The sequence below is a fragment of the Salmo salar genome, chromosome 05 (assembly GCF_965601325.2).
Source record: "Salmo salar chromosome 05, fSalSal1, whole genome shotgun sequence".
NCBI lineage: Eukaryota > Metazoa > Chordata > Actinopteri > Salmoniformes > Salmonidae > Salmo > Salmo salar.
Genome location: NC_138295.1, coordinates 17,285,001 through 17,308,582, shown reverse-complemented (window position 1 = coordinate 17,308,582; position 23,582 = coordinate 17,285,001). Strand labels below are relative to the sequence as shown.

At 44.3% G+C, this 23,582-nt stretch overlaps 1 protein-coding gene across 3 annotated transcripts in view; it reads left to right on the top strand.

Annotated features, from left to right (window-relative positions):
- The window catches only part of LOC106604348 (glutamate receptor 1), a 171,646-nt gene that overhangs the window by 88,442 nt on the left and 59,622 nt on the right, over nucleotides 1–23,582 (top strand). For all 3 annotated transcript variants that reach the window (XM_045717945.2, XM_045717944.2, XM_045717946.2), the window contains exons 10-11: nucleotides 12,940–13,146; nucleotides 15,879–16,327. In XM_045717945.2, the coding sequence (XP_045573901.1) occupies nucleotides 12,940–13,146; nucleotides 15,879–16,327 (656 nt within the window). The remainder of the gene's footprint in view (nucleotides 1–12,939; nucleotides 13,147–15,878; nucleotides 16,328–23,582) is intronic.

Here is a 23,582-nt window from a genome sequence, read left to right as displayed (position 1 = left end):
AAGGTTTGTTCCAGGGAGAAGGGAGCGGGGCTAAGGTTTGTTCCAGGGAGAAGGGAGCTGGGCTAAGGTTTGTTCCAGGGAGAAGGGAGCTGGGCTAAGGTTTGTTCCAGGGAGAAGGGAGCTGGACTAAGGTTTGTTCCAGGGAGAAGGGAGCGGGGCTAAGGTTTGTTCCAGGGAGAAGGGAGCTGGGCTAAGGTTTGTTCCAGGGAGAAGGGAGCTGGGCTAAGGTTTGTTCCAGGGAGAAGGGAGCTGGACTAAGGTTTGTTCCAGGGAGAAGGGAGCGGGGCTAAGGTTTGTTCCAGGGAGAAGGGAGCTGGGCTAAGGTTTGTTCCAGGGAGAAGGGAGCTGGACTAAGGTTTGTTCCAGGGAGAAGGGAGCTGGGCTAAGGTTTGTTCCAGGGAGAAGGGAGCTGGGCTAAGGTTTGTTCCAGGGAGAAGGGAGCTGGGCTAAGGTTTGTTCCAGGGAGAAGGGAGCTGGGCTAAGGTTTGTTCCAGGGAGAAGGGAGCTGGATTAAGGTTTGTTCCAGGGAGAAGGGAGCGGGACTAAGGTTTGTTCCAGGGAGAAGGGAGCTGGGCTAAGGTTTGTTCCAGGGAGAAGGGAGCTGGGCTAAGGTTTGTTCCAGGGAGAAGGGAGACTAGATGGAACAAACCTTAGCCCAGACTCCCAGGCCTCCAGTAGACCTCCATGGAGAGAGGTTAATGGGGTGAGGGACTTCAAGGTTAATGGGGTGAGGGATTTCAGCATCTTGCCACCCGCCTGTCTGTCCTGCAGAACCGGTTTAAGACGAGAGCTGCGAAGAGGGAAAGGCAAGCTGTGTGTGTGTACGCGTGTGTGTGTGTGTGTGTTTGTGTGCGTGTGTGTGTGGAGGAAGGGGGAAATGATAACTGTCCTTAATCTAGCAGGAAGGCTTGGTGCCTTCACAGGCAGACAAAGTGTTGTTTTAAGGCCAGGTTATGTGCTGGCTTTTAGTTGGGTTTTCCTTTAGTGGAATCTTGTCTTAGTTTTTTAGTTTTTATGTTTACTATGTGCACAACTCTAGAATACAACTAAATTGTCTTTCCAAGAGGAATCATTACACTATAGACTGGATACATGCCGTTCAAAACCCTCATCAACGACCAGACATTAGATATAGCTGGATGCATTAGAAGACATTGATTCTCTCTGCTTTCAGGATGTTAGTGTCACGATTGTCGTAAGGAGTGGACCAAAACGCAGCGGGAAAATGTATACTCATCTTCTTTTTTATTTTGAAGAAGGAAAAACAAAATAAACACGTATACAAAACAAACAACTCCATACAGTCCCGTCAGGTGCAACAAACACTAAACAGGAAACAACTACCCACAAACCCCCATAGAACAAACACCCCTATAAATAGGACCTTCAATCAGAGGCAACGAGAAGCAGCTGCCTCCAATTGAAAGTCAACCCAATAAACACCACATAGAAATAGACCAACTAGAAATAACATAGAAATACACTAACATAGAACATAACCCAAACAACCCCGAAACACCCTAAACAAACACCCCCTGCCACGCCCTGACCAAACTACAATAACAAACAGCCCCTTTACTGGTCAGGACGTGACAGTTAGGAAGGAAGGAAAGAAGAAAGGGTCCATAGAAGGAAGAACAGGTGCATTTCTTAAACATTTGTCCAAAGCCATGGTGTTCTGTGTGTGTGTTGCTACGCCGCCTGAGTGGCAGCCGGTGTCTATTGACATATTATAGGTCAGGGAGAGAGTGAGTCCTAGTGGACCTGCTATCTGTGTGTGTGTGTGCGTGAGTGAGTGCGTGTGTGTGCACGCAAATGTGTTTGTGCGTGTGTGTGGTGTGTGTATGTGGTATGTGTGTGTGTGTGTGTGTGTGTACGTGTGTGTTGGCCTGTCAAACTGCTCTGAAACTGACCTTTCCCTCCACTCCCTCCCTGGGGTCCTGTCGCTCTGCCAGAGGACCTAGAAGCTCTGTGTGTAATGATGATTACCTTCCCCTGATCCGTAACCAGCAGGGGGACAGTTATTACCGTAACACACAGAGGAAAACTGGCCTGTACAGCAGCTGATAAAATATGGAATAAGGATTTGTGCGCTCAGCGCAGTCTTAGCTTAAATCTCTACTGCAGCTTGAAACGACTTGTGGGTATTGGTTCTCCTCCACTACTTCCTCCAGTGTACCATTAACCGTGAAGAAACCTGGTGGAAACGTTATGCTGAAGTATTGAAATTCCCACAGGAGAACGTGGTTTTCTTAACATTCTCTGAACAATTTGAGAACATTCCCAATGTGAAACCATTTGAGAACGTTCCTAGAACACAACCAAAATTGGTATTAAATGTAACCATGTTTGAACTTTCAGGAAAGGTTCTGTTAACGTAATGAAATACAAAGAAAATCATTTATTTTGTCAAGTTCCTTAAATGTGCTGAGAATTCTCCAAAGCCAAGCAACTATCCTGCACCATTCCCAGAACGTTGTGGAAAGGTTGTATACAGATTAACTATTGGAAAACCACACTCTCACCAAGCTCTAATGAACATATGGTTATTAGAATGTTATGTGCTAGCTGTGTTTGTTCAATATGGGTTTGCCAGAAATGTCCTGGTATGGAGCAGGAGAAAGATAGAAGAAGAGACAGAGTGTGTGAGAGAGACACACAGAGAGAGAGAGGAGAGAGAGAGACACACAGACACATAGAGAGAGAGAGAGCAAGAGAGAGACACACATAGAGAGAGAGAAGGAGAGAGAGAGACACACAGAGAGGGATGAGAGAGAGACACACACACAGGGAGAGAGGGAGAGAGAGAGACACACAGAGAGAGAGAGGGAGAGAGAGACACACAGAGAGGGAGAGAGAGAGAGACACACACACACACACAGGGAGGGAGGGAAGGAGGGAGGGAGGGAGGGAGGGAGGGAGAGAGAGAGAGAGAGAGAGAGAGAGAGAGAGAGAGAGAGAGAGAGAGAGAGAGAGAGAGAGAGAGAGAGAGAGAGAGAGAGAGAGAGAGAGAGAGAGAGAGAGAGAGAGAGAGAGAGAGAGAGAGAGAGAGAGAGAGAGAGAGAAGAGAGAGAGAGAGAGAGAGAGAGAGAGAGAGAGAGAGAATAGGGCCTCAGGTGTCATGTCAGTTGTAATCTTGCCAGGATGTCCAATATCTCTGAAAAGGTCCAATTGGTTGTCTGGCTGGTAGAACAGGAATAGGATAACCCCTCAGAACAGAGGTGGGCTGGCAGTGATTGTCTGCTCTACACACACACACACACACACACACAGTGTGTGGGCCACTAATAAACCTGTCAGTGTCAGGTTCACCTGGTGTCTTTGTGATGTCCACATAATGAACCCCCAGGCTCACCGACAGGCAGCACCTCCATAATGATCAAATATAATGATCTTTCTGGGTTGAATATTACTCCATGGTTATCAAAGGGCCATACAGTCTAATGATATGTAATCACGAAATAGCTAATTGTGTAACTGACTAACTGTAGGTCTACTCCATGGTTGTGATAATATAATGATTTATAAAGATCAATTGTCTAATGATCTTCCTTGGTTTAATTGTAGGCCTATTAGCAATTATTATTCCACCGTGCTTGTGGCTTAATGATCAAACATGAAGCATCCTATTGAAATACCTCCCCAGGAGAGTTCCTCAATAGAACAAGGCTTTAGTAGCTCCATTTTATTCCATGACCGTGTTTAGCTGCTACTCTGTAAATTCTCCTGAATATGAAGCATACATCACATCTATGGTCTCATCTTGAGAAAAGTGGTGATAAACTTTATGAGCTGGTAACATTTTATGTCTCACCTCCCCAGGGCTGTGTATGGATATTACATTATTCCAAAGTCCCTCTTTGCAAATATTATGACAGCTACTTATGAATGTTCTGGTACGAGCTCCTATTAAATCCATCCAATATTGATCTTCAATGTGACAATATTTTAACGGTATTGTAAACTTAAATGAATAATTGACCTTCTCTGAAAGGCCTACGGATTGGATGATAAAGAACCTGGTTGCCAGGTGTTATTTCTATAGTTTAATCAGTCTAAGTAGCAGCTGCATAAACGTTTGTGGCACAACAGATTACATCTCCATTCCTTCACTTCTGTGTCACTAACACATAAATCTTTCACGTGATGTGAAGGGTATTTTCGGAATAAAAAATCCCTAACATAAAATCTCAATGGCGATGCCATAATAAAAATCTCAGATATTATACATACAGTGCCTTCGGAAAGTATTCAGACCCCTTGACTTTTTTCACATTTTGTAAGGTTACAGCTTTTTTCTAAAATTAAATAGTTTTTTCCTCATCAATCTACTACACACAATACCCCATAAAGACAAAGCAAAATCAGGTTTTTAGAAATGTTTGCTAAAAAACGTATATATTTCATTTACATAAGTATTCAGACCCTTTACTCAATACTTTGTTGAAGCACCTTTGGCACCGATTACAGCGTTGATTCTTCTTGGATATGATCCCTACAAGCTTGACACACCTGTATTTGGGGAGTTTCTCCCATTCTTCTCTGCAGATCCTCTCAAGCTCTGTCAGGTTGGATGGGGAGCGTTGCTGCACAGCTGTTTTTAGGTCTCTCCGGAGATGTTGGATCGGGTTTAAGTGTGGGCCACTCAAGGACATTCAGAGACTTGTCCCGAAGCCACTCCTGCTTTGTCTGGGCTGTGAGCTTAGGGTCGTTGTCCTTTTGGAAGGTGAACCTTCATCCTAGTCTGAGGACCTGAGCGCTCTGGAGCAGGTTTTCATCAAGGATCTCTCTGTTATTTGCTCCGTTAATCTTTGGCTCGATCCTGACTAGTCTCCCAGTCTCTGCCGCTGAAAAACATCCCCACAGCATGATGCTGCCACCACCATGATTCACCGTAAGGATGGTGCCAGGTTTCCTCCAGACGTGACGCCAGGCATTCATGCCAAAGAGCTCAATCTTGGTTTCATCAGACCAGATAATCCTGTTTTTTCTCATGGTCTGGGAGTCTTTAGGTGCCTTTTGGCAAACTCCAAGTGGGCTTACTGAGGAGTGGCTTTCATCTGGCCACTCTACCATAAAGGCCTGATTGGTGGAGTGCTGCAGAGATGGTTGTCCTTCTGGAAGGTTCTCCCATCTCCAGAGAGGAACTGTAGAGCTGAGAGTGACCATCAGGAACTGTCAGAGTGACCATCGGGTTCTTGGTCACCTTTCTGACTCTTGGAATAGTCTTGGTGGTTCCAAACTTCTTCCATTTAAGAATGATGGAGGCCCCTGTGTTCTTGGGGACCTTTAATGCTGCAGACATTTTTTGGTACCCTTCCCCAGATCTGTACCTTGATACAATCCTGTCTCGGAGCTCTACAGACAATTCCTTCGACCTCATGGCTTGGTTTTTGCTCTGACATGCACTGTCAACTGTGGGACCTTATATAGACAGTTATGTGCCTTTCCAAATTATGTCCAATCACATGAATTTACCACAGGTGGACTCCAATGACATTGTAGAAAGATCTCAAGGATGATCAATGGAAACAGGATGCACTTGAGCTTAAAACCTCTTACATCTAGATGTTCCGCTAGCGGAACGCCTCGCCAATATCCAATGGTAGAGCGTGGCGCGAATTACAAACTCCTCAAAAATCCCCAAACTTCAATTTTTCAAACATATGACTATTTTACACCATTTTAAAGACAAGACTCTCCTTTATCTAACCACATTGTCCGATTTCAAAAAGGCTTTACAACGAAAGCAAAACATTAGATTATGTCAGGAGAGTACCCAGCCACACCCATTTTTCAAGCTAGCATATAATGTCACAACATCCAAAACCACAGCTAAATGCAGCACTAACCTTTGATGATCTTCATCAGATGACAACCCTAGGACATTATGTTATACAATACATGCATGTTTTGTTCAATCAAGTTCATATTTATATCAAAAAACAGCTTTTTACATTAGCATGTGACGTTCAGAACTAGCATACCCACCGAAAACTTCCGGTGAATTTACTAAATTACTCACGATAAACGTTCACAAAAAACATAACAATTATTTTAAGAATTATAGATAGAGAACTCCTTCATGCAATCGCGGTGTCCGATTTTAAAATAGCTTTTCGGTGAAAGCACATTTTGCAATATTTTGAGTAGATAGCCCGGCCATCATGGCTAGCTATTTTGACACCCACCAAGTTTGGCACTCACCAAACTCAGATTTACTATAAGAAAAATTGGATTACCTTTGCTGTTCTTCGTCAGAATGCACTCCCAGGACTTCTACTTCAACACCCAATGTTGTTTTGGTTCCAAATAATCCATAGTTATATCCAAATAGCTGCGTTTGTTCTTGCGTTCAAGACACTATCCGAAGGGTGATGCGCCGGCGCGTATCGTGACAAAAAAATGCAAAATATTCCATTACCGTACTTCGAAGCATGTCAAACGCTGTTTAAAATCAATTTTTATGCGATTTTTCTCGTAAAATAGCGATAATATTCCGACCGGGAGACCTTGTTTTCGTTCAAACACTGAAAATAGAAAATGGTGTCTTCACATGCACGCACACGCCCGAGAAAAACCCCTACCGTTTTTCGCCCAGGGACTGCAGAGTCATCATTCCCCGTTCTGGCGCCTTCTGAGAGCCTATGGGAGCCTTAGAAAATGTCACGTTACAGCAGAGATCCTCTATTTTCCATAAAGAGGCTATAGAAGGACAAGAAATGGTCAGAGAGGGCACTTCCTGTATGGAATCTTCTCAGGTTTTGGCCTGCCATATGAGTTCTGTTATATTCACAGACACCATTCAAACAGTTTTAGAAACTTTAGGGTGTTTTCTATCCACATCTACTAATTATATGCATATTCTAGTTTCTGGGCAGGAGTAATAACCGGATTAAATCGGGTACGTTTTTTATCCGGCCGTGAAAATACTGCCCCCTATCCTAAACAGGTTCATTTCGAATCTCATAGCAAAGGGTCTGAATACTTAAATAAGGTATTTCTGTTTTTTTATTTTTATTTGCAAAAATGTCTAAAAACCTGTTTTCACTTTGTCATTATGAGGTATTGTGTGTAGATTGCTGAGGATTAAAAAAAAAATCTATCTTAGATTAAGGCTATAATGTAACAAAATTTGGAAAATGTCAAGCGGTCTGAATACTTTCCGAAGGCATGTGGACACCTGCTCGTCAAACATCTCATTCCAAAATCACGGGCATTAATATGGAGTTGGTCCCCCTTTGCTGCTATAAGAACCTCCACTCTTCTGGGAAGGCTTTCCACTAGATGATGGAATATTGCTTGCTTCCATTCAGCCATAAGAGCATGAGTGAGGTTGGGCACTGACGTTGGGCTATTAGGCCTGGCTCTCAGTCGGCGTTCCAATTAATCCCACAGGTGTTTGATGGGGTTGAGGTCAGGGCTCTGTGCAGGTCAGTCAAGTTCTTCCACACCGATCTCGACAAACCATTTCTGCATGGACCTCGCTTTGTGCACAGGACATTGTCATGCTGTAACAGGAAAGGGCCTTCCCTAAACTGTTGCCACAAAGTTGGAAGCACAGAATTGTCTAGAAAGTCATTGTATGCTGTACCATTTAGATTTCCCTTCATTGGAACTAAGGGGCCTAGCCAAACAGCCCCAGACCATTATTCCTCCTCTACCAAACGTTACAGTTGGCACTATGCATTGGGGCAGGTAGCGTTCTACTGGCATCCGCCAAACCCTGATTCGTCCATTGGACTGCCAGATGGTGAAGTGTGATTCATCACTCCAGAGAACGCATTTCCACTGCTCCAGAGTCCAATGGTGGCGAGCTTTACATCACTCCAGCCGATGCTTGGCATTGCGCATGGTGATCTTAGGCTTGTGTGCGGCTGCTCAGAGATGGAAACCCATTTCATGAAGCACCCGACGAACAGTTATTGTGCTGACGTTGCTTCCAGAGGCAGTTTGGAACTCGGTAGTGATTTTTATGCGCTACGTGCTTCAGCCCTCGGCTATCCTGTTCTGTGAGCTTGTGTGGCCTACCACTTTGCGGCTGAGCCATTGTTGCTCCTAGACGTTTACACTTCACAATAACAGCACACAATAACAACACAAAAATGTGACAAACTGACTTGTTGGAAAGGTGGCATCCTATGACGGTGCTACATTGAAAGTCACTGAGCTCTTCAGTAAGTCCATTCTACTGCCAATGTTTGTCTATGGAGATCACATGGCTGTCTGCTCGATTTTATACACCTGTCAGCAATGGGTGAGGCTGAAATAAGCGAATCCACTAATTTGAAAGGGTGTCCACATACTTTTGTATATATAGTGTATTTCTGATTATAAAAACCATGGCTACATTATCTGTACTTCCCTATCAAATGAACTGATCTCACTCTCTTTAGAATAGGGTAGGAATCCCTGTGGTAGTAATCCCATTGACTCACTAGACAGTCAACTAGTGCGCTCTCCAAACTCGCAATTTCAGAGCGCTTTTGTTTCCACATTCTAAATGTTTGTTAATGTTTCCCCTTGATAAACTAGCCTACATTTCTGTTAAATCTATATTCCACGTGAATTTACAATAATCACCTGTGTTAAATTTCATTCCTTAACTTTTATTGCAGTATTGTAGAAATGTTGTTTCATTTTGGTACAATATTGTTGCATTTCACTTACCATTTCCAATCCTGTGAGTGGGCACAATGTTTCAAGTCCACATACACATTTGCAAGACTGATGAGGTAGAAGATCATTCTATAAAACTACTAATATACGATTTAATTCATAATTTTGGATTATGCATTTTACATTGAATATCAGTTAAGGGCCTAAAATAATACAAATTCCTGTTTTGGGGCTATTTTGTCAGATTAATCTTGCTCATTGTGAGGGGAGGCTGACAAGAACCTGATACCCCGACCTGAGTAGGCAGATTTGCCTGCTCCAAGACATTTTCTTTTCATGAAGAAGTTATTTACATTTTAGTCATTTAGCAGACGCTCTTATCCAGAGCGACTTACAGTAGTGAATGCATACATTTCATGCATTTTTTTGTTGTTTTTGTACTGGCCCCCCGTGGGAATCGAACCCACAACCCTGGCGTTGCACACACCATGCTGGCGTTGCACACACCATGCTCTACCAACTGAGCCACAGGGAAGACAGTTATTTTGATACATTTGTAAACATACACTTTTTATAATTTTGGATATATTGTCAATAACGTTTGGACCACCATCGCCAACTGTGGACCTAAATGAAAGCACAACTTGTGCATGTGATTCTGCTGCCTCCTTCAACATGTCTTCCCTTACGACTGCTATAAGGATCCTATTTTACAACCCCCAGACTCTCTGTCATCACAATTCATTCTATCAGGTTTGAAGGTAAGACCCAGATGAAGACTGTCAGAGTAAAAATGTTTATTTCAGCAACAGGGCAGGCAAACGACAGGCCAAGGCAGGCAGGGGTCGGTAACCAGAGTAGTGGGGGAAAGGTACAGGACGGCAGGCAGGATCAGGGTCGGGTCAGGCAGGGGTCAATAATCAGAGTAGTGGGGGAAAGGTACAGGACGGCAGGCAGGATCAGGGTCGGGTCAGGCAGAGGTCGGTAACCAGAGTAGTGGGGGAAAGGTACAGGATGGCAGGCAGGCCCAGGGTCGGGTCAGGCAGAGGTCGGTAACCAGAGTAGTGGGGGAAAGGTACAGGACGGCAGGCAGGCTCAGGGTCGGGTCAGGCAGAGGTCGGTAACCAGAGGTGGGGCAAAGGTACAGGACGGCAGGCAGGCTCAGGGGCAGGCAAAGTGGTCCGGCAGGCAGGCTCAGAGACGGGATAGACCGGGGTCAAAACCAGGAGGGCGAGAAAAAGAGACTGGGGAGAAGCAGGAGCTAAGACGAAAAACGCTGGTTGACTTGACAAACAAGATGAACTGGCAACAGACAAACAGAGAACACAGGTATAAATACAAAGGGGATAATGGGGAAGATGGGCGACACCTGGAGGGGGTTAGAGACAATCACATAGACAGGTGAAACAGATCAGGGTGTGGCACATCCTGTCTCTAGGTTAACAGGAATGCACTACATTAGATCATGTTCCACATCATCACACTCTCTGGTACTAACCTGTATCAATCCGTCCTATATTTAAGCAATAAGGCCTGAGGGGGTGTGGTATATGGCCAATATACCACGGCTAAGGGCTGTTCTAAACATGACGCAACGTGGAGTGCCTGGATACAGCCCTTAGCCGTGGTATAGTGGCAATATACCACAAACCCCCGAGGTGCCATATTGCTATTATAAACTTGTTACCAAATGAATTAGTAGGGCTGACCTCAATTACTTAACTGGTCGATTTTTTGTTGTCGAGCAGTCGCAATATATATATAAAAAAATTATTGCACACGAGACATCTGTCTTATTCGCGCCCATCTCAGTGAACTAATCCATTGCGGAGGCTGAGGACTGATCCATAGCGGAGGCCGAGACTGATCCATAGCGGAGGCCGAGGACTGATCCATAGCGGAGGCCGAGGACTGATCCATAGCGGAGGCCGAGGACTGATCCATAGCGGAGGCCGAGGACTGATCCATAGCGGAGGCGAGGACTGATCCATAGCGGAGGCCGAGGACTGATCCATAGCGGAGGCCGAGGACTGATCCATAGCGGAGGCCGAGGACTGATCCATAGCGGAGGCCGAGACTGATCTATAGCGGAGGCCGAGACTGATCTATAGCGGAGGCCGAGGACTGATCCATAGCGGAGGCCGAGGACTGATCCATAGCGGAGGCCGAGGACTGATCCATAGCGGAGGCCGAGGACTGATCCGTAACGGAGGCCGAGAACTGATCCGTAGCGGAGGCCGAGGACTGATCCGTAGAGGAGGCCGAGGACTGATCCGTAGCGGAGGCCGAGGACTGATCCGTAGCGGAGGCCGAGGACTGATCCGTAGCGGAGGCCGAGGACTGATCCATAGCGGAGGCCGAGGACTGATCCATAGCGGAGGCCGCGGGGATGGCTCAGTCCAAGAAGAAGGGGTGTGGCTGCACAATGCACATCTCTCTCCAGAATGCGCTCTCTCCCGCTAATTTGTGCACATTAATTGTTTCATAACTTCATTGTGTGAATTGTTTGCCTTGATTCTTAGTGTCTATCAATTCCCCATTACATATATCACCAGCAGTAGCCTACATTTACTATTAATTCCTATCATTTTTAATCCACAATGTTTGTTTGGTTATGGTTATTTCTGTTAATGCATTCAATATATTATTATTATAGTCTTTTACCGTTCTCATTGTCAGAGTGGACACGTTGTTTGCAGAGCCCACAACCGATGCTACATTTGTGAGAAACAAGTTTGTTTTATTTCATTCCATTAAAGTTTTTTCAATTAGTCATTGTCTTTTATTTGGAGCGCTTCTGTCAATGTTGTGTAAGGATATGCATCTGATTACGAAGTAGACCTATAGGCTACCTGGCCTGTACGCAAATGTAGGCATATAAACGTGCCCATTTGGGGAACTGATAGTATTTCTGATTGGCTTAATGCACCACCACTAATGAGCTGTGGAGCTTCTCAATGTAATGTTTTCTTCACCTCAAACAGCAAGCAAACAACGTCTGTTCCATCCACTGAGAATGACAATAGTTCCTCATTGTATTTGAAAATCTTTCCAGCTCTCTCCCTTTCGATAACCACTCAGCGTGAAAGGGAAAAATGTCATGCTCTAATCCAGTGGAAACGTCATAAAATAGGTCTACCTGATGAGCTCTTATTCCTCGCGTAAAACAGCCTCCAGCTGTGTCTGTCCCGACCTCACTGGAGCAGGAAACTGAGGGCCCTGAATATTTTACATAATGTTGCAAGTTTGCTAAAGCGAGCCTTGGGTGGGTCCAAGTGATAGTGTTTGAATTTCGGTGCAGACAGGCCATGCTTAGCAAATGTAATTTATAGGATATTTATTTTTATCAGGATATTTTCTACCTGCAGGCTGCAATGTTTTTATTTGTTGCCTTTCTAGGCAATTGTTACATAGTTGACAATGGCAATATAAGTTACTTTTTAGGTTTGTATCATTTTTATTTAGATTTGGATAGAATTTTGATGAACAACATGACAATGATTTTGAGATACGAAGGCGTTATTATAAATTAAATGAAACTGTTCCACCAAAACTTGCATATGAAAACCATAACTGGCATGCAGATCGGTAGAGTAATGGCAGAATCTGCGAAAGCCAGCAGGAGCGGAAGGAGGATGGTCGTTCAGGTTTTTTTCTCTTCTGGTTATCTTGATCTCTGGCTCCCTCTTGAGTAATGTGTGTCTTATTTCATCAAACAGACAAGCATATATTTGATTTTATTAAAACACAAAGGGTGTGTCTATATACGGAAAAATACACATTTAAACATTTTGACCAATCACTTTCGGTAAACCAATATTTTTTTTTATTCGGGGACAGCCCTAGTAATTAGAGAAGTAAAAAAAATGTTTTTGTCATACTACTGGTACTATATATGGTCTGATATACCACAGCTTTTAGCCAATCAGCATTCAGGGCTCGAACCACCCGGTTTATAATTACCTTTAATGTGGCGGCAGGTAGCCTAGTGGTTAGAGCCTTGGGCCAGTAACCAAAAGGTTACTAGATCGAATCCCCGAGCTGACAAGGTAAAAATCTGTCCTTCTGCCCCTGAACAAGGCAGTTAACCCACTGTTCCTAGGCCGTCGTTGTAAATAAGAAATTGTTCTTAACTGAATTGCGTAGTTAAATAAAAATATTGGAACTCTATCCAGGCTTGAGTTCAATTCCATTTTAATTTGAGTCAATTCAGAAAATAAACCCAATTCCCCCCCAAAAACTATTCAGTGTACTACCTAAATTGGAATATCAATGGAATTGACCCCAGCCCTGACTGCATCTGCCCTCCTTCTCCTACAGGAATCCCCATACGTGATGCTGAAGAAGAACCATGATCAGCTGTCAGGGAACGATAAGTACGAGGGTTACATCGTGGAGCTAGCAGCTGAGATCGCCAAGCACGTTGGCTACCACTACAAACTGAAGGTGGTCTCAGATGGTAAATATGGAGCCAGAGACTCCGAGACCAAGATGTGGAACGGCATGGTTGGAGAGCTGGTGTATGGGGTGAGTGCTCATAAGGTGGTTATTAGAGCTTATAAGTGGGTTAGTAAGTGCTCATAACATTCATGGAGGTGGGTAACATTCATATTTGTCACATTCTATTTTTATGACGATGACAACGCACAATTTTTCTTTTTGCCACTTTAATGTTCTCTATGATACCACCTGCAAAACATATTAGATCTATTAGATATTTTTAAAGAAATATTATTTTTTTCACAGAAAATTAGTTTCCAACAATTTATATAGCTTAGGATACAGTGGACACTCTCTCTCTCTCTCTCTCTCTCTCTCTCTCTCTCTCTCTCTCTCTCTCTCTCTCTCTCTCTCTCTCTCTCTATCCCTGGTAGAGAGAGAAAGTGACTGGGAGCTTACGTTTATTTACCGTAACTGAAGAACAACTGGAAATGTTCTGTCCCATCTCTGCGCCTGCAATCTGCCCACAGACACACACACAATTTCCATTGGAAATGGATTTGTAACCAAGAGGACCCATTTCACACCATGGCACTGATCTCTGCTGTTAAAGGGGTCTTTGTGATGACCTGATGAATTAACAAAACCTCTGTATGTGTACAGCCTCATGCTGTATATACACTAAGTACACCAAGCATTAGGAACACCTTCCTAATATTGAGATCCACAGGGATGCTGGCCCATGTTGACTCCACTGCTTCCCACAGTTGTATCAAGTTGTCTGGATGTCCTTTGGGTGGTGGACCATTCTTGATACACACAGGAAACTGTTGAGTGTGAAAACAGCAGTGTTGCAGTTCTTGACTCTAATCGGTGATCCTAACACCTACTACCATACCCCGTTCAAAGGCACTTCAATATGTTATCTTGCCCATTCACCCTCTGAATGGCACACATACACAATTCATCTCAATTGTGTCCAGGCTTAAAAATCCTTCTTTAGCCTGTCTCCTCCCCTTCATCGACACTGATTGAAGTGGATTTAACAAGTGACATCAATAAGGGATCATGGCTCTTACCTGGATTCACCTGGTCAGTCTATGTCATGGAAAGAGCACGTTGTAATGCTTTGGACACTCAGTGTATAATGCCAATTTACAGTATTTTCTCTCCTTCTTTGTCCTCCTCCAGCACACCTACTGCACTGGACAGTATCTAGCTCTATTTCCGGATGTAGAAAAAAAAAAATTATTTGCAGATGTAGGATCTTTTGATCATTTGATCACTCTTTTGTTGTTGATAATTTTCCTGCATGGCAGGAAATGCAAACTTGTAGTGTATTTAAGGTTTATAAAGGATTCTAAAGTTTGTAATTTCCACTTCAAAATGTCAGACTTGATTTGTCCGAAAGAAAAATGTACCTACAAAAAAAATATATATTATAATCCACATAATAATTCACATTTCCGTTGCTGCAGGATTATTTTCCTGCTGTAGCAAACTGGCTCAAATTAAGATCATGCATCTGTATACACCTTGGTATATCCTATTGTTTTGAATATTTTCTCTGCTTGAGTGTAGCTCAGGGTCAAGGTGACAACACACCTCAAATATTTCTTGCTAACATGTCTCTCTTTCCCTCTCCCTACCTCTCTAACATGTCTCTCTTTCCCTCTCCCTACCTCTCTAACATGTCTCTCTTTCTCTCCCTACCTCTCTAACATGTCTCTCTTTCCCTCTCCCTACCTCTCTAACATGTCTCTCTTTCCCTCTCCCTACCTCTCTAACATCTCTCTTTCTCTTCCTACCTCTCTAACATGTCTCTCTTTCCCTCTCCCTACCTCTCTAACATGTCTCTCTTTCTCTTCCTACCTCTCTAACATGTCTCTCTTTCCCTCTCCCTACCTCTCTAACATGTCTCTCTTTCTCTCCCTACCTCTCTAACATGTCTCTCTTTCTCTTCCTACCTCTCTAACACGTCTCTCTTTCTCTCCCTACCTCTCTAACATGTCTCTCTTTCTCTCCCTACCTCTCTAACACGTCTCTCTTTCTCTCCCTACCTCTCTAACATGTCTCTCTTTCTCTTCCTACCTCTCTAACATGTCTCTCTTTCCCTCTCCCTACCTCTCTAACATGTCTTTCTTTCTCTCTCTACCTCTCTAACATGTCTCTCTTTCTCTTCCTACCTCTCTAACATGTCTCTCTTTTCCTCTCCCTACCTCTCTAACACGTCTCTCTTTCTCTCCCTACCTCTCTAACATGTCTCTCTTTCTCTCCCTACCTCTCTAACACGTCTCTCTTTCTCTCCCTACCTCTCTAACATGTCTCTCTTTCTCTCCCTACCTCTCTAACACGTCTCCCTCCCTCCATCTCTCCCTACCTCTCTAACGCATTGCATTTCTACCTCCCTCCCTCCCTCCCTCCCTCCCTCCCTCCCTCCCTCCCCCCTCCCTCCCTCCCTCCCTCCCTCCCTCCCTCCCTCCCTCCCTCCCTCCCTCCCTCCCTCCCTCCCTCCCTTTCTAACATGTCTCTCTTTCCCTCTCCCTCCCTCCTTCCCTCCCACCCTCCCTCCCTACCTCTCTAACATGTCTCTCTTTCCCTCCCTCCCTCCCTCCCTCCCTCCCTCCCTCCCTCCCTCCCTCCCTCCCTCCCTCCCTCCCTCCCTCCCTCCCTCCCTCCCTCCCTCCCTCCCTCCCTACCTCTCTTGCATTCCTCCTTCCCTCTCTACCTCTTTGTCGCCCTCCCTCCGTCTCTACCTCCCTCCTTCCCTCACTTTCTCTATCCTTATGTTCCTCCCCCTTACCCCTTCTCTCCTCCAGAAAGCAGACGTGGCGGTAGCCCCGCTGACCATCACCCTGGTCCGAGAAGAGGTGATCGACTTCTCCAAGCCCTTCATGTCTCTGGGTATCTCCATCATGATCAAGAAGCCCACCAAGTCTAAACCAGGTGTCTTCTCCTTCTTGGACCCGCTGGCCTACGAGATCTGGATGTGTATCGTGTTCGCCTACATCGGTGTGAGCGTGGTCCTGTTCCTGGTGAGCCGCTTCAGCCCCTACGAGTGGCACGCAGAGGACTATGAGGAGGGGGCCGACCCCCAGACCCCTACCCAGCCGACGGGGTCCGGTGCTGGGTTACAGTCGGGGCAGAGTCCTGGTCAGCCAGGCCAGAACCAGCAGAATCAGGAACAGACCAACGAGTTTGGCATCTTCAACTCTCTCTGGTTCTCCCTGGGAGCCTTCATGCAGCAGGGATGTGACATCTCACCCAGGTAGGAAACCCACTTAGAAATACAATGGGTAGATCTGATGTAGAAAAACAATGGGGCGCTCACACTGATTTGACTAGTGCGGATAAAATGCCAGGGCTGAATTAGTGTCCCAGTCCGCCCCTGCAAGCTCCAGTCTATTATTGTATTGACATTTTTGGGTTCTCCCCAATTTAGTAGGGTTTTCTTGGTACTACTTTTACATGTTGTCTTAGAGAACTTTTAGATTACAAGGAGTGAGATAAAACAGTGAGACTGACAGAGCATCATCCCAGAGAGTTGACAGGGTGGCCATAGTACCGTGCTACTGTTGAAAAGGTTGTTTATGTTTTGTGATAAACACTCTTCCCTGTGATTGTTTGTCAACTTTTAGGGTTTGTTATTGTTGTTGTGTAATAGTTAAAAAAGTGAATGTGTTTTATATTTAACCCTCATTTAAACCAGGAAGCGCCGTTGACATAAAGACTATTTTCATAGAGACGTGTGTGTGTGTGTGTGTGTGTGTGTGTGTGTGTGTGTGTGTCCCAATATACTCCCCACCCAGGGAGGCCCTCTGTCTGTCAGTCTGTCAGTCAGATAAAACAGGACTAAAGAAGTTCTTTCATGATCAATGTCTTCACAGAACACTTTACACTAAGTCAGTTGTCATTGAATACTTAACACCAGTCCCAAACAGAGACGGTTCCATAGTCCTACTCTTTCAGTTACACTAATTGTACGTTACACATTTACAGTGGGACAGAAGTGGTACTAAAATACTTCAAAACTAGACAACCAAAAACTATGAACTCATGAAGACGTGAAGTTGTTATACACTGCCTTCAGAAAGAATTCACACCCCTTGACATTGTCCACATTTAGTTGTGTTTAAAATGGATAAAATTGCGATTTTCTTTTGTAACAGGCCTACACAGAATACCCCATAATTTCAAAGTGGCAAAAAAAATATTCTCTAAATGTTAACAAATTAATTAAAAAGGAAAAGCTGAAATGTCTTTGAGTCAATAAGTTCAGGAGTAAAAAATTGCTTAACAAGTCATGGACTGTGTGTTTAACATGATTTTGGAATGACTACCTCTTCTCTGTAGCCCACACATACAATTATCTGTAAGGTCCCTCAGTCAATCAGTGAATTTCAAACACAGATACAATGACAAAGACCAGTGAGGTTTTCCAATGCATCACAACGAAGGGCACCTGTTGGTAGATGGGGTGGAGGGGGCAGACATTAAATATACATTTTGAGCATGGTGAAATGATTAATTACATTGGATGGTGTATCAATACAACCAGTCACTACAAAGATACGGGCGTCCTCCTAACTCAGTTTCCGCAGAGGGAGGAAACCGCTCATGGATTTCATCATGAGGCCAATGGTGACTTTAAAATAGTTACATGGCTGTGATAGGTGAAAACTCAGGATGGATCAACAACATTGTAGTTACTCCACAATACTAACATAATTGACTGAGTGAAAAGATCTATCACGTTTCAAGGTAAGACCCAGATGCAGACAACGTTGAATTAACAACATGTTCTACTCATTAGACCTTGTTAATAAAGCAAGCATGTATGCTTTCATTTGATTGAAATAATACAACTGGGGAGTTTTTCAGGATAAAAAATAAACAGAATGGAGCTAAGCAACAACAAAATCCAAGATGAAAACCTGGTTCAGTCTGCTTTCCACCAGACACTGGGAGATGAATTCACCTTTCAGCAGGACAATAACCTAAAACACAAGGCCAAATCTACACTGGAGTTCCTTACCAAGAAGGCAGTGAATGTTCCTGTTTTGACTTAAATCTGCCTGAATATCTATTGCAGGACATAAAAATTGTGTTCTAGCAAGGAAGAATTTTTTAAAGAATAATGGGCAAGTATTGCACAATCCGGGTGTGAAAAGGTCTTAGAGACTACCTCAGAAAGACTCACAGCTGTAATCACTGTCAAAGTTGATTCTAACATTGACTCAGGGGGTTGAATACTTATCTAATCAAGAAATATTATTTTTATTTTTCATAAATCTTTTACAAATGTTATAATTTTTCCTTACAGAGTATTCTGTGTAGATCGTTGACAAAAAAAAGGACAATTTAATCCATTTTGATCCCACTTTGTAACACAACATTTTGAAAAAGTCAAGGGATGTGAATACTTTCTGAAGGCACTGTAGTGCTCTTTATTAATATAGCTAGGTCCCAGATCTGTTAGCTTTATGTAACGGTCGTCGTACATCATGGACCAAGGCGCAGCGGGTTGAGTGCTCATCTTAACTTTAACCTGTTGGGTCTAGGGGGCAGCATTTGCACGTCTGGATAAAAAAAATGTACCCGATTTAATCTGGTTACTAATCCTACCCAGTAACTAGAATATGCATATACTTATTATATATGGATAGAAAACACTCAAAAGTTTCTAAAACTGTTTGAATGGTGTCTGTGAGTATAACAGAACTCATTTGGCAGGCAAAACCCTGAGACATTTTCTGACAGGAAGTGGATACCTGATGTGTTGTATTGACTTTAAACCTATCCCATTGAAAAACACAGGGGTTTAGGAATATTTTGGCACTTCCTATTGCTTCCACTAGATGTCCCCAGCCTTTACAAAGTGTTTTGAGTCTTCTGGAGGGAGATCTGACCGAACAAGAGCCATGGAACGATGATGTCCCATTAGACACCTGGCGCGCGAGTTCATGTTGGGTACCCTCGTTCCAATACGTTATAAAAGAGTATGCATTCGTCCACCTTGAATATTATTCATGTTCTGGTTAAAAAAGGCCCTAATGATTTATGCTATACAACGTTTGACATGTTTGAACGAACGGAAATATATTTTTTCCCCTCGTTCATGACGAGAAGTCCGGCTGGCTTACATCATGTGCTAACGAGACGGAGATTTTTGGACATAAATGATGAGCTTTTTTGAACAAAACTACATTCGTTATGGACCTGTGATACCTGGAAGTGACATCTGATGAAGAGAATCAAAGGTAATGGATTATTTACATAGTATTTTCGATTTTAGATCTCCCCAACATGACGTCTAGTCTGTATCGCAACGCGTATTTTTCTGGGCGCAGTGCTCAGATTATTGCAAAGTGTGATTTCCCAGTAAGGTTATTTTTAAATCTGGCAAGTTGATTGAGTTCAAGAGATGTAAATCTATAATTCTTTAAATGACAATATAATATTTTACCAATGTTTTCTAATTTTAATTATTTAATTTGTGACGCTGACTTGACTGCCGGTTATTGGAGGGAAACGATTTCCTCAACATCAATGCCATAGTAAAACGCTGTTTTTGGATATAAATATGAACTTGATAGAATTAAAAATGCATGCATTGTCTAACATAATGTCCTAGGAGTGTCATCTGATGGAGATTGTAAAAGGTTAGTGCATCATTTTAGCTGGTTTTATGGTTTTGGTGACCCTGTCTTTGACTTGACAAAACATTACACACAACTCTTGTAAATGTACTGTCCTAACATACTCTAAATTTATGCTTTCGCCGTAAAACCTTTTTGAAATCGTAAAACGTGGTTAGATTAAGGAGATGTTTATCTTTCAAATGGTGTAAAATAGTTGTATTTTTGAAAAATTTGAATTTTGACATTTATTTGGATTCAAATTTGCCGCTCTTGAAATGCACCTGCTGTTGATGGAGTGCACCACGGGTGGCACGCTAGCGTCCCACCTAGCCCCAAGAGGTTAATAGAACACGTAACAAACAAAACAAGAAAATGATCGAACGAACAGTGTTGCAGGCTAACACACAGCAGTACAACCACATAAAACAAATACCCCCCTGCCACGTCCTGACCAAACTACAATAACAAATAACCCCTTTACTGGTCAGAACGTGACAGTACCCCCCCCAAAGGTGCAGACCCCGGATGCACCTCACACAAAAAATAAGCACAAAAATAAACCCCCCAAACTAAAGGGAGGGAAGGGAGGGTGGCTGCCGTCACCGACGGTTCCCATGCTACACCCCCCCTCCCCAATCCTCCTACTGTGGAGGTGGCTCAGGCTCTGGCCTTAGTCCCCCACCTAACCTGTCCACCCCCGCTGAATACCTCTGGCTGAGGCACGTCGCTGTTGACCTCGGGCTGAAGCACTTCGCTGTAGACCTCGGGCTGAAGGACGATTCTGGGAGCTCCGGACTGTAGGGCGACTCTGGGAGCTCTGGACTGTAGGGCGACTTTGGGAGCTCTGGACTGTAGGGCGACTCTGGCTGCGTCGATTCCGGACTGTAGGCCGACTCACTCGGTTCCGGACTGTAGTCCGTCTCACTCGGCTCCGGACTGTAGGCCGTCTCACTCGGCTCCGGACTGTAGGCCGTCTCACTCGGCTCCGGACTGTAGGCCGTCTCACTCGGCTCCGGACTGTAGGCCGTCTCACTCGGTTCCGGACTGTGGGCCGTCTCTCTCGGTTCCGGACTGTGGGCCATCTCTAGACGGGGCACTGTCGCCGGACACTCTGGACGGGGCACTGTTTCCGGAAGCTCTGGACGGGGCACTATTGTCGGAAGCTCTGGACGGGGTACTGTCGTCGGAAGCTCTGGACGGGGACTGCGCACTGAAAGCCTGATGTGTGGAGCTGGTAGTGGAGGTACCAGACTGGAGACACGCACCCCAAGGCTAGTGCGAGGATCAGGAACAGGACGAGTTGGACTGGGCTGACGCACTGGAGGCCTGGTGCGTGGGACTGGCTTTGGATACGCCAGACTGAATACACGCACCTCAGGGCTAGTGCGAGGAGCAGGAACAGGACGAGTTGGACTGGGCTGACGCACTGGAGGCCTGGTGCGTGGGACTGGCTTTGGATACGCCAGACTGGATACACGCACCCCAAGGCTAGTGCGGGGAGCAGGAACAGGACGAGTTGGACTGGGCTGATGCACTGGAGGCCTGGTGCGTGGGGCTGGTACTGGAGATGCCAGACTGGATACACGCACCGCAAGGCTAGTGCGAGGAGCAGGAACAGGACACACTGGGCCGTGAAGGCGCACTGGCGGTCTTGAGCGCAGTACTGGCACCACCCTTACTGGCTGGATGCCCGCTTCCCCCTGGCAAATGCGGGGCGCTGGCACTGCGCACACCGGCCTGTGAATGCTCTGCCTCGACGCCGTGCGCATCACCCCATAGCACGGGGCCTGACCAGTAACAAGCTGCCTCCGATAAGCACGGGGAGTTGGCTTGGGGCTTAACCCTGGCCCAGCCAAACTACCCGTGTGCCCCCCCCCCCCCAAAGAAAATTATTGGGGCTGCCTCTCCGGCTCCCTTAACTCCTCCATAGCCCTGGGTATGCTCATCCTCATTTCCGCCCATGTCCATCCTTCTTCATCGTGCTCCTTCCTCCACTGCTTGGTCCGTTGGTGGTGGGAAGTTCTGTAACGGTCGTCATACATCATGGACCAAGGCGCAGCGGGTTGAGTGCTCATCTTAACTTTAATAGAACACGTAACAAACAAAACAAGAAAACGATCGAACGAACAGTGTTGCAGGCTAACACACAGCAGTACAACAACAACTTCCCACAAAGAGACAGGTGAAAACAGGCTACCTAAGTATGACTCTCAATCAGCAACAACGATGTACAGCTGTTCCTGATTGAGAGCCATACCAGGCCAACAAAGAAATACACAACATAGACAGAACATATAAATACAAAATAAAGAACATAACCCAAAAACCCCGGAATACTCTAACCAAACACCCCTCTACATAAACACATATACTAACAAACCCCGAACCACATAAAACAAATACCCCCCTGCCACGTCCTGACCAAACTACAATAACAAATACCCCTTTACTGGTCAGAACGTGACACTTTAGCTAACAGTCTATGACAGTCATACTATGAACACACTATGAATACTGCCCCCTAGCCCCTGTTGGGGCTAGGGGGCAGTATTTTCACTGCCGGATGAAAAACATACCCAATTTAAACAGGTTACTACTCTGGCCCAGAAAATAGAATATGTATATTATTAGTAGATTTGGATAGAAAACACTCTGAAGTTTCTAAAACTGATTGAATGGTGTCTGTGAGTGTAACAGAACTCATATGGCAGGCAAAACATTTTAGAAAAATTGAATCAGGAAGTGGGAGAAATTAGAAATGTTGTTTTTCTTTTGAATCCCTTGAAAAACTACAGTGACATAGGATTTACGTTGCACCTCCTAACTCTTCCATTGGCTGTCAACAATCTTTAGGAACTGGTTTCATCCGTCACCTGTTACCGGGCAGAAAATTATGGCTCAGTCAATCACTGGCCAGTCTGAGGACAGGTGTCTTATGACGCGGGTGCACGTGACTTGGTTGTTTTTTATTTTTCTTCTGGGATGAATACCTATTGCCCGGTTGTAAAATTATTGCAATTTTACGTTAAAAATACCCTAAAGGATTGATTGTAAACATCGTTTGATGTGTTTCTACAAATGGTAATAGACCTTGAACATTTCGTCTATGGATTTGCGTCCACGCCACATGGCATTGTAAAGTGTTCTGGATGGGTCAACAAAACAGACGTATTTGGACATAAATGATGGACTTTGCAGAACAAATGAACATTTCTTGTGGAAGTGGGTGCCCATCCGAGTGCATTCCGCCCAAGATCAGCAAAGGTAAGTAAATATTTCGAACATATTGTTAGAGATTTGTCGACGTCGTGGTTGTAGGCTAACTGTATAGCTTAGCATTGAAGGCTAAGTTCTGTACTCAGAATATTGAACAATGTGCTTTTTCCGTAAAGTTATTTTGAAATCTGACAAAGTGGTTGCATAAAGGAGTAGATTATCTCTAATTCTTTAAATAATTGTTATAAATTTTGTCAAAGTTTATGAGTTCTTCTGTAAATTAAATGTGCCTATTCACTGGAAGTTATGAGGAGAAAACATTTTCTGAACGTCAAGCGCCAATGTAAAAATTGGGTTTTTGGATATAAATATAAAGTTGATCGAACAAAAAATGCATGTATTGTCTAACATGATGTCCTAGGAGTGTCATCTGATGAAGATTGTTAAAGGTTAGTGCTTAATTTTAGCTGTATATCTGGTTTTGTGATGGCTATCCGTGCTTGGAAAATTGCTTTTCTTTTTTGCTAAGGTGCTATGCTAAAATAATCTAATGTTTTGCTTTCACCGTAAAGCCTTTTTGAAATCGGACAATGTGATTGGATTAACAAGTAAAGTATCTTTAAAATGCCGTATAATACTAGAATTTTAATTTTGAGATTATTTTGT